This window comes from Scomber japonicus, chromosome 5 (genome assembly GCF_027409825.1).
Source record: "Scomber japonicus isolate fScoJap1 chromosome 5, fScoJap1.pri, whole genome shotgun sequence".
Classification (NCBI taxonomy): Eukaryota; Metazoa; Chordata; class Actinopteri; order Scombriformes; family Scombridae; genus Scomber; species Scomber japonicus.
The window spans coordinates 16,529,739-16,540,905 of record NC_070582.1 but is presented as its reverse complement, the minus strand read 5'-3'; the positions used below and the strand labels follow the sequence as shown (position 1 = coordinate 16,540,905).

The following is an 11,167-nucleotide window of genomic DNA, read 5'->3' as shown; positions in this document are numbered from 1 at the left end:
CTGCAGCAGAATTCAAATATACTGTCACACATATACACCTGGATTTATGAGGCAGTATGATTTCTGAGGAAGTAGCGGTAATTAAAAAAACTGGTGCATCTGCATCTATATTAGCACTGAAAGATTTAAACAACTTAAAGAGTAATGGTAGACATAAACAACCATTTCCCCCTGTCTAGTTGTACCCTCTACATGTTGTTTGGTTGTAATGGATTTGTTGGGGGAAAGAACAAAAGGTTTCAGAAATGGATGAAATTGAAGGTTGGTTTTGCCCCCAAAGATAAAAAAATGAATACACATTTGAAAAAAAAGGATTCTCTATTGAATTTTTTCATTTTCACTTTGTCTGATACATGTTTTTAAAAGAGCATTTCATCAGCGCCCATTTCAGGTAAACATAAAATGTTATATGATACTCCAGCACCAATACAAACAAACAAAATTTGAGAATGATTTTTTCACATTGGTTCTGGTCAAGAGGTTAAAAACGACTTTTTACAGCCCTAATGAGCACTTGTCAGTCAATAAATGCATTGCATTCTAAAGCCTAAAATCTCCCCTAATAACTGGAAAACAGAACTACGAGGTTCTTAAGAGTTGGAAAATATAAAATTGGAAACTTTAAAAATAGAAACACCAAATATTGTTACAATGACACAGTGTCTTGACACAATGAATCTTGTCAGTCTAGGCTAAACATTGGACCAACAGAGGTTTTCCAAGGCTAAAGCTTTTACTTCATTCTTTTAAACGATCACCTTTGGAATCTATTACATACGGAGAAGTCTACCTCGACCGAGGAATACAACATCAAGAAAATAAATGCAAAATGTCATACTAAACAAACAAAATTGAGCAGCAAATTATACACAATGCTGTCATGCAGGTCATAAAAACAAAATACTTGCACATAACATTAAAGCTGGGGTAGGCTGTTTTCTGGGAAAGGCAAAAAAAATAAAATAAAAATAAAAACCCCAGCTATAAATTGAAATTACAGCCCACCTCCTGCAGCTCTCCACCCTCCCCTCTGTCCTAAGACCCTCCCACCAGAAAAGTACGGACATATGCACGCAACACAAAAGTTTAAGAGATTACTACTGCACTCAGCATAAAGTTTGGACGCCAGGCGAGCACTGGGATACCGACGGATAGGTAGTGACAGGACTGCATGAATGGTAGAGGAAAAAAATCCGGGAATATCAACAGAAAACAGAACGAAAAGCAACTTGCGATCAGACTACTGCCATCATTTCATTACCGATGCTGGAGCAAGAGACTTTCATGGGAGTGAACTTGGCTCTCTGATGGACTGGTGACTGAGGAGGTTTTTGAGGCAAAAGAGATGGGCAGAGTGCGCACAGAAGGCAGGCAGGTAGGTAAACAGGCAGGTAAGACATCCAACCATCTCATGTGGGCCGACTGAAATGATTGGATGGACTTAAAGGCTTGCAACATCCACAGATACCAGATCTTTTTCTTTTTTTCAGAATTTGATTTGTTGATTACTGTCAGAAAGGAAAGAGAATTTCAAATAACAAAAAAAATGTTTCTAAAATAAATTGCCTACCCTAGCTTTAAATGTGAAAATTATCTATTTAAATCAAGCACTGTGAGAAATGTGATTGAGGTGAAGCCAGAGTGCAGAGAGATGCTACTCTGAGGCAGTCTGACAGAATCATTGTGTTGCAGCTTGTATAGCCTGGCTAGCATCCTCTGTTGCAGCCGTGTCTGAGGTATCCCTATCTGTTGTAGCATTTACTGAACCCATACTCTCCATGTCAGCTTCATCCAGTACAGCCATGTCTTTGCCAACATCTTCCAATGTTGCATTATCTGGGGCTGCCACGTCCATCAAAACACTGTCTGTGGCCATCGGGTCTGCTGCAACCTTGTCCTGAGCAACTTCTTCTGAAGAAACAGTGTCTGCGGCAGCTGCGTCCACAGCAGGTTTGACTGTGCCTGCAGCTGTGCTGTTCGTGGCAGTCTTGTCCGAGGCCACCTGGTCAGTCCTCTCCACGTAGAAGAGGATGTAGGCCTTGGCCTTTCTCACGGTGTCCTCATTGGTCAGAGTCACTGTGCTGTCATTGAAGTGGTACCAGCGACCTTCGTGGCTGCCATATGCTGTATAGTGCCCTGATCCAACCCTGAGAGCACAGACATATACAGTACATCACATTCTGCTGCCTTGCTTCAAACAAGACATTTACTGCAGCTGCTGAGGTTTGGGACACATTCAGCTTCGAGACACCATCAGCAGCACAACATCGCCACTTAGAGGCCAGAGGTAAAACAGCAGCACACCAACGAGCAGCTCTTGGGGTATTGAAACACTTAGTTTCCATTTAGTAGCTACATGATTTTTTTTAACTGCAGCGCTCCACAAGGCTTTTCAACAAAATTGTATCTAAATGATTTCAGCAGCATTTGGTTAACACTTCAAACAGCCATCCGCAGTAGGCAGAGCTGATGGGCAAGATGCTAATGTATGGATGTATCGTTGAGTGTTTTTTTTTTCTGTGTTGGAAACCAGCTGTTAATTTTGCTACCATGGTGACAGGAGTGCATCTTGTATGCATTAGCGCACATGATCATCTGTCAGTTACAGTGTAAAAAAAAAAACCTTATGTGAGCAAATTTTACAATTAACATGACTTTTGCCATTTTCTTATCATTTGGAGTATTGAAAATAATCTGAAAGATGCTTAAACATCTACTCACCCAGATCCATGATGCACTACAACAGCAACAAGGTCATACAGGCAGCTTTCTGATAACGAGTTGTCTGGCTGCAAACAGAAAAAAAGTATTATGTGAATTTCATTTCTGTATACTCAGTATTTTAAACTTAGCATCTGGTTGTGTACACAAGACAGGAACTAGTATCACTTTCATGGTGCACACATAAAAGTTTGTTAGCAATTATAGTACTCTCACATTTCCTAAAAACCTGGGTGGTTTCAGAGTCAGTATGATTTGACCTAAAGGATAGTATAAAAAAAAGAAAGAAAAAAGAAGAAGAATCTGAAGGGGAATTCCAGTTCTCATTCGCTCAGGACTGTCACACAACAAAACTATTGGGGAGTAGCGCCTCCTGGAGCCAGCAGTCGTATAGACATTAAACTGATTATTGACAAGAATAATACATGTGCATTTACACAAAGATCTAATCAAAAGGAATCAAAGCTGATAACATAAACAACAAACAAATGCCACGCTGCATCAGTAGTGACCTCTACAGTACAACTTCGCAGGCTGGTAATCTGTCACTAGGCCACCAATGCAGGTATCACACACTGATCCAAAATGAAGGATACCTCTACTGCAACACTGTCCTGCCCTTTAATGATATTGATTTAACATCTATATTTATTTCTCTATTGCACATTTATGATGATAATGTAGTAATCTTCTGTTCGACAACAGAGGTATACAGTGATCCTGTGGATAAAAATCCATCATCGGCTGACTGTTTAAGAGGAAAATTCAGTTTGACCAAATTACCAGTTTGTCGAAGTTATTGTTATTTTTTCATTGAAAACCCCACCTATAATAATATCTACTTTTCAAAACAGTCAATTCTTCATGCTGTCTGTGGGCTGCTTTGTTTGAGCCCAGCGTCAATGTAGTGATTATCGTTGACCATCATTGACCATATGCTGAACCAACTCTTTTGTTTAGAAATATGCTGAAGATCTTCCAATAGAGTGACTAGTGTCTTGACTCCTTTTGTTAAATTTACCAACCCATACCCCTTCATTACAAAGGCTTACATTTGGCAAAAGTACACTAAGTCCTTGTGGTATTATGATGTTCCCTGTAAATATGAGACGTACCAATATAATTTCCATAATGACCTCTGCAGGAAAAAAATAAAAATAAAAACAAAACTTGTTGTAGGTATTAGGATCATTTTTACTTTGCATACTGCGCTATGGGTACACAGTTAGCTGTGATTTTAAATGTACTTGTAAGAATTCCCAAGTTATCACAGCTTTATACTATTTCCTGATGTTCATTTTCTGGGATCTGACAGTTAAAACTATATTATGAAATTCTATAATCAGCTTTTCTTATAATAATGTTCTGAGCTTACCTCAAGCAGGTAGCCATTCATATCCAGGCCTTTCAGTGGAAACTCCACGTAGGTGTCCACTTTATTTCTTAAAAAGGCAGTCCAGTGGAACCTTTTGAGGTGTAGACACAAAACCTACATTTGGGCACAAAACCACCAATTACACCAAAATAAAATGCATTTTCCCCACTAATTGACAGAATACACAGTTATATTGAATGCGTTGATAATTTAGTAAACTGTCATTAAAATATTGTGACTGGTTCATCTCTGACCTTGGGCAGTTTCTGGATCCAGAACTTCTTGGTGGATTTCTGTCGTTTTCTACACTTGTGGCAATAGTACAGCTCTGTTTCATCAAGCTCTTCCAGGTCAGTGAAGCTACGTAAGCAGTCTAAAACATCAGACAAACACAAAGTGCTCTCATTAACCTTAAGAAGCTTAACAATCAGTTACTAATATTGACAAAAAATGTTAACCAAGTTTGACAGTAAGAAACAGAACTTACCCCGTAAGGTGCATGTTGGCCCTGGCTCCTGGTCCTTACTTCTCTTTTGTCTGAACTGGCTGGGAATGTCCAAAGACAGATCTGAATGAAAAAGAAATTAGGTGAATCCACTTCGGTATTAAATTAACAAGTGGGAATTACCAGTGCATCCTCTCTAAAGGAATCCTACTTTGAATCTGCTTTTGTTTATGTTAAAAACTTGTAGAAGAAATAACTGAATGTCATTTTTGGCCAGTATTGACAGCACTTATTCATTTATTACAACATTTGTTGTAGCTATTGTCGTCATCTTACCAAGAAATGGGTCAAACTTCCGAGATTCTGTCCCACATATCAAGCAGTTAACTTCATTCTGAAGTATACCACCAAAAATGGATGTGACAACACTGGCTGTCCCATTTCTGTAAAGAATCAAAAAGGAGGCAGTTTTCATCAATAAATGTGCATACCACCAAATGTTTTAATTCTGAATCAATCTGTAAGTAAAATATCATCTCAAAAACTCATCTTATTCTGCATTTGGACCAGCAAATGTTTACAGAGTAGTTAATAGAATGCTTTTTCGGAAAATATGCTCAAGTAAAAAATACCTTAATGTCAGATGTAATAATTAAAATTTCAAACAGCCATGAGTAAAAAGTTAAAACTAGACTGTTAGAAATAAGCAGAGACAATGAACAGATTATACCAAAGTGCAACAGAAAAACTGGCTTTTTGAACAATGAGGAAACACCCACTGACATAAGTGTTGTCATGGCAGCTGACAGCATGACTCCTACAATGCTAAACATGTCCGATGTTTCTATATAAAATCATTACAGAAATGGGCAAAAACTAAATAACAATAATAAGGTTAGGCCAACTTACATGCAGCATTTGCCTTCTACAGTGGAGAGTCTAACCCCATCCTGAGGTGAGACTGGGTGAGCTGCCCCGTTACGGCTGTACTGGAGCTCCCTGTGGAGGTGGTCGAGCAGGTAACGCATGAACTCATGGGCATCCTGCTGCTGGTAACCCCTGGATGCAAAAACACAGTACGCATGTTGCATCTTTGAGCATAATCTGCTTCATTTGAGCAGATGGGGAAAATGCAGAACTGAAAAAGAAACAGTTACTGTTCAGTATTAGTATTCATCATTTGTCCGCACAGTGTCGGTTTACCTGAAGCTTGGCATGATTTTCCATATAGCATAAAATAAGGAGTCCGGACTGAATGCGGTCTGGCTCCCTTGCCAGAGGGAACAAAGAGTTTTCCTGAACTCTTCCACCAAAGACCTGCTTAATAAAAAACACAATCAACATTTGAAGTCTATCAAACACTCCTCTACTGTAACCCTAACCCTAACCAGTGATTGCTGCCATGATCATTTTCAAAAGTTACTAATGGTAGTAGGGCATAATCAGATTGATGTCTTTTTGTAATAAGCACATGTTGGATATCCCTGTTTTTCACAGACAGGGCTTTTAAATTAAAAACTATAATAAAGGCGTTGTCTCTTTGGTGCCGCTTCATGTTGGGACTGCCAGTTAGTTGTTGATTAAAAAATTCTCAATCATACATACATAAAATTGTTCTTGTGGTCACCTCCAGGATAAACTCAAATTTCTATACTACTGAGTCTACAGTGCATTTATGATAATTAATGTAGTGAGGAGCATCCTAATCATTTTTGTTTTTAACTGTGTCCATTTCATAGTAGCTACAACTGATTCAGATCAATGCAATCAACCCAAAGCTCCCTCCTTCAGAAGAGGACCTTACACACTGTTGTCCCCTTGGCTGCGGGTGTGGTACATCCTTCTTCCGGCCGTCTTACCACTGCGTAGAGCCACTGCAGGCAGCTCCTTGAAGTAACAGCTGAACTGCTCTATGTTACTGTGGAAAGAAACACATGCATTTTCATATCATGTTGAACACCAGAAGCTGGCAAAAGATAGAACAATTTAGAGGGACAACTATAATTTACTATGTGAGTGGTGTAAGTATCACATTTTAGACAAAGGACAGAATACATAAAAAAATATTTGTTTAATAATTTAGATGACGCGTTAGGTATTTATTGCAGCTAAATCAAGCCAATGTAATATAACTGTTGACCCTCTTCCAAGTTTTTATTTTAATTTCAATATTCTCCAGACTTCCCAGCAGGCATTATTTTCTCTTCACTCAGGTTATCTCTATGTAGTAGCGCAGATGGTGTAGATTCATTTGACTAACAACAACTTTTTTAAATAAAAGCAAAAAACTAGCCAAGTTCAATCAATCTTGTTGTGATTATTTGACTTGTTGACAGATCTGTGTTTTTTTCAGCAGCTTACTCAAATCCTCGACATTGTGGCTTCCCACCAACAAACAAACGAGGCATCTGAAAGCATTTTAAATAACTGCACTACAGCCACACTGACTGGGTTTGAGGACTGTAAGCTGAATCAGATCTAGCTGCTCAGTCCACCATTCAGCTGTTTGTGTTTTTAAATTCAAATACTTGATATATTTTTTATATATTGCACCACAAATTCAGAAATAGTATGTTATTCATTGCCTCTTAACAATTAGCCAACAATCAAGCACACAGTAATAGACCAGCTGCCCCACACTGTATGTGACAAGTTTGACCAGCTGTCCGACTAAAATCTTCTCAAGATGCTTGGCATTATATTCTGAATCGTTCTCGGTACAATTTTTCTCTACATTTAAAAGTCATTTAATCAAGACAGATCCAAATAATGACAAAATTTGAGGATAAAGTCTGCCCTTCGTCTTGAGTGTTTCAATACTGACACAGAAGTGGCTCATGTTTTGGATTACATGAACAATTGCATCTTACTGTAAATGTGTGTCGCTGTGTTTCCTGTGTGTGATTCTCATTTCAAGTGGTTTTCCATCTTAGTTTTGGTCACGTAAGATGCACATTTTTGTTTCATTTTACTTTCACTTTTCTAGCGTTGTTAGGACGCTTGTCATTTTCAGACACGTAGGAGGTCTGTAAATCTGAAAAATGCATCCAACATCATGACTAAGCCGCAATTCAGTTTGGTTAATGTGACTTATTTATTCAGCTTTAAAAAAGGCACAGATAACATAACTGCACCACAAATTCATTGCAATGTACTGGCGGCATAAAGAGCATTTCAACCAGATTTTAATTTTACACCATGCTGAAATGAACAGAAATCAATGGGTGCCTGGAAGAAAAATAACATAAATAATATGCTTTGATAAATGTTCAGCAGCAATGAAAAATGTACATGAGAGTAAATCTAATAGTCAGGAAAAATGTATGTTATGTGGGAAATCTGGCCTTTGACTGTGTCTTGTTTCCAAGCAGCCTGTGTAATCCCCCTGACTGTGCCCCAGACTGTATTAATAAAGGATGACTGATCATGGGGCCCTGGGTCTACAGGGGCAAAGCTACTGAGGCATGCTGTACATTGCCGCCCACATACTTCAAACTCAGTGCAGAGCCTTACCTGAGGGACTGCAGAATGGCATTCATGAAGCATGTATTGCCCAGGTTCCGCAAGCCTGTAGCACCTAAAGCCACCCCGTCCTGACAGAGACAAGTGACATGCATAAATATTTATGTATAGAGCACTTGTCAAAAGTTTGGGCACACTTTTCCAGTTCAAGGGAGTGGGAAAGTGTGTCCAAGCTTTTGACTGGTGCAATATATATTTAAATATACTCAAAACAAATCTCAGGAAGAAGCCGGACAAGTAAAGGAAGTTTCAAGGCAAGTTCGAAGGGAACATTTGAAGATATTGTGATAGTCTATAAAAGGCTGCTGTGACTCATACTTAATTGGAGCCAATGTGTTCCACTGTGTGAATTAAGACTTGTGTATAAGGAAAAAATGAGCCAATGTTTGGGCAGCACCATGAGGTCTTTTATGTTAGGACACAGCTGTAAAGTGACAGCAGTTTGCTTCTAGAGACAATAGAATATAACCACAATTTAGGGAACTTACATTGTCTTTCAACATTTTGTTGTCTGGAGCTGGACTTTCCTGGAGCTTTCTTTTCCTCTGTCTGTCACCCATCAGCACTGAGCTGTAAGAGGAAAAGAAAACTTTTTATCTCAACACTTACTTATATCTTCTACAGCAGCAAGATACATCTTAGCTTGGCAACACTATCAACAATATTGATACATTTGAATTATTACTTTTATCCTTTATTATATCTAATTATTATTGACTGAAACAAGAAGAACAAAAACAGTGTTGAAGAGTTAAACCTTAAGATTAGTACTTACTTTTCTAAACCCTGGAGATGTTCTCTCACCTTCTGCACCTGCCCAAGTTTGGTGTCATTTACAACGAAGTCATCACATCTGTAACTATAAAATCCATATATCAACTTCACAATGCATAAAATATTTGAAAAGCTAATTGAGATTTGGACCTTGCATAAGCAATCCAGCTTTTCAACACAGCCATGAATCCTGCACAAATACAGTTTTGATTATTGTCATTTCCCAGAAGAACGTTGGATCACTTGCAAGGTAACTGATTAAACCCCAATAAATAAATGACGATGAAGAATGAAACATATAGTTCCTATTATGACAGCATATCAATCCTTTGACTCTCAGTTTTTTATGACTGTACTGTTGCAGGGCCCCTTGGTGAGTCACAGATTGTAAACATAGATAGGTTGGTTATGAAAGACACTCACCAAAATACGCTGTAGCTGCTACAGTCCATGCAGACAGAATGATGAGATTTCTCCTTCTCCTGCTTCTCACCTTTCCTTTGGCTAACGCCAAGCACATGGCTCTCTTCAAAATGTTTCTTTGCATGGCCATTAACATACCTAGATAAAAAGGAGATTATTTCAGAACATCTTGAATTACCTAAAAATAATTTACAAATGAAAACACTTACAGGCCTAAGTTAACAAAAGGTTATCAGAGAGTATGACAGAGGCTGAGCCCAAAACTAATTATTGCAGTTCTTATCTCCAGAGCAGTTACAATACACTGCAACTACCAGTCTTATCCTACTACAACACAAATGGTAAAAGGTAAGTGGACTGCATTCAGGTAGCATTCTTCAACCTGAGCAGAGGACAAAGTACCCTTCTTTCATTACCACCCATGCACATGCAGTGGTGGCAGAACAGGAACTATTATACAATTTGGGGAATGTTCACTTATAATTTATTGACCCAAGGTGACATTTCAAGCACTACTGCTACTCTTCAGACTCACTACCTCAAGTGTGTGAATAATAAAATAATCTTAACTCAAGGGGAACTCCATTTAGGCTATGAGTTGCTTTCAAGAGCTCAGGGAAAAACTAGTGAGTGGACTGTGCTTATGTACTTATGCATTGTGTTGGCATAATAGATTTGCCAGTCCCAGTGTCAAAATACAAATAACTGGAACACAGCAGAGTGTTGTTGAAGTTATTAATGGTTCATGTATGCAACTCTAAGCACTGCTTACAGATTTTAAAACAAACTTACCGTCCACAATGGACCATCATGCAGGTGAGGCAAATCCATGGACTTTTATTAGATCTGCAAACTGGAGAAAAAATTAGATGTTATATCAATTGCTTAAGGCAACATAATGTTGTGATGTGCTTTTGCATGTTTCATCGTTTAAATCAGACAGGGATATAATGTCGCTTTATATCTCATGATGAGTTATGATATGATGGTGTTGACTTTTAATTAGCTGTTGTCGCGGTATTTTGATTCCGTAGCCTGGTCCGAGAGGCTGTGAAGCAAAACCTTACAAAGACACCAACGTTGTTTTTTATTTACTTGAGAGATTTAATAACGCTGGGTTTTTTTTATTGCTATAAATGACGAGGGGCACAAACACTTACCGTTGCAGCACCAGGAGGAAGGAGTACCGTGAGGGAGCCTAGAGGAGTCGACCGTAGAGCTCACATTTGAGTTCAGATGAGGGCACTCCATCAGCTTACAGTCGAGAGTAAGTCACGCTAATGTAACTGCGAGGATACCAGGAATTAGGAAGCGAACAATAGTTAGCCAATTAACCCCCAAACTAGCTAGCTCCCGTTAGCCGACCAACTACTTGTGTTTGCGGACGCACGTTTTCCTGTCTCTGCTAACGCTAACACGGCTGGTAGCTACTGCATCATTTCAACACGTCGATCTATAGTAAACACAGACAACACACTTTCCTCCCTGACATGTTGTAAGATAAACTGTAACGTTATCTTTGGTGTGTAATGTACTAGATGTAACTGAGAGCGTTTGCCACAAACAAATGGAAATAACTTGAGGAAGTGACGTAGCAGGGTCTGCCGGCTCGGGCACTTCGCCAACTACAAAAAAAACAAAGATGAGAAAGCTTCTGGGAGAAATGTTGGACTACTTCCTTCTTCCCTTACGTCCCTCCGGGTCGCCTGGAAGAACTAATGAAGGTGCCTCATATTAAGGTTCACGGTTTTCCACCCTGTACTGTTAACATTTGAAATCTGTAATGTTGAAACTCATGATGACATTTTGTGAGACGTAACTAAAAGTTGCTCCGCGGTACGCATGCGTAGTTACGTATCGCTTACAGACGGCATGTGGGCTAGAGGCGGTGAACTGTCGCTTAGAGC

At 39.0% G+C, this 11,167-nt stretch overlaps 1 protein-coding gene across 1 annotated transcript; it reads right to left on the bottom strand.

The window, feature by feature from the left end:
• Positions 1–10,765, bottom strand: usp3 (ubiquitin specific peptidase 3). Its single transcript, XM_053318794.1, has 15 exons — positions 10,421–10,765; positions 10,053–10,113; positions 9,261–9,398; positions 8,839–8,922; positions 8,552–8,633; positions 8,055–8,134; positions 6,346–6,459; positions 5,745–5,858; positions 5,451–5,600; positions 4,878–4,984; positions 4,584–4,664; positions 4,351–4,469; positions 4,097–4,210; positions 2,722–2,789; positions 1–2,147 (listed from the first exon to the last, which is right to left on the bottom strand). The coding sequence occupies exons 1-15, from the start codon at positions 10,509–10,511 to the stop codon at positions 1,679–1,681; spliced, it is 1,872 nt and encodes a 623-aa protein (XP_053174769.1). The 5' UTR covers positions 10,512–10,765; the 3' UTR covers positions 1–1,678.
• Positions 10,766–11,167: the final 402 nt, after the last annotated feature.

Excerpts from the sequence above, each read along its gene's own strand:
- usp3 (XM_053318794.1), bottom strand. The coding sequence starts at position 10,511 with ATGGAGTGCCCTCATCTGAACTCAAATGTGAGCTCTACGGTCGACTCC. Across the intron at positions 8,923-9,260 it reads AGCAGCTACAGCGTATTTTG|TTACAGATGTGATGACTTCG; the intron begins GTGAGTGTCTTT and ends TGGATTTTATAG. Across the intron at positions 8,634-8,838 it reads CATCTCCAGGGTTTAGAAAA|CTCAGTGCTGATGGGTGACA; the intron begins GTAAGTACTAAT and ends TTCCTCTTACAG.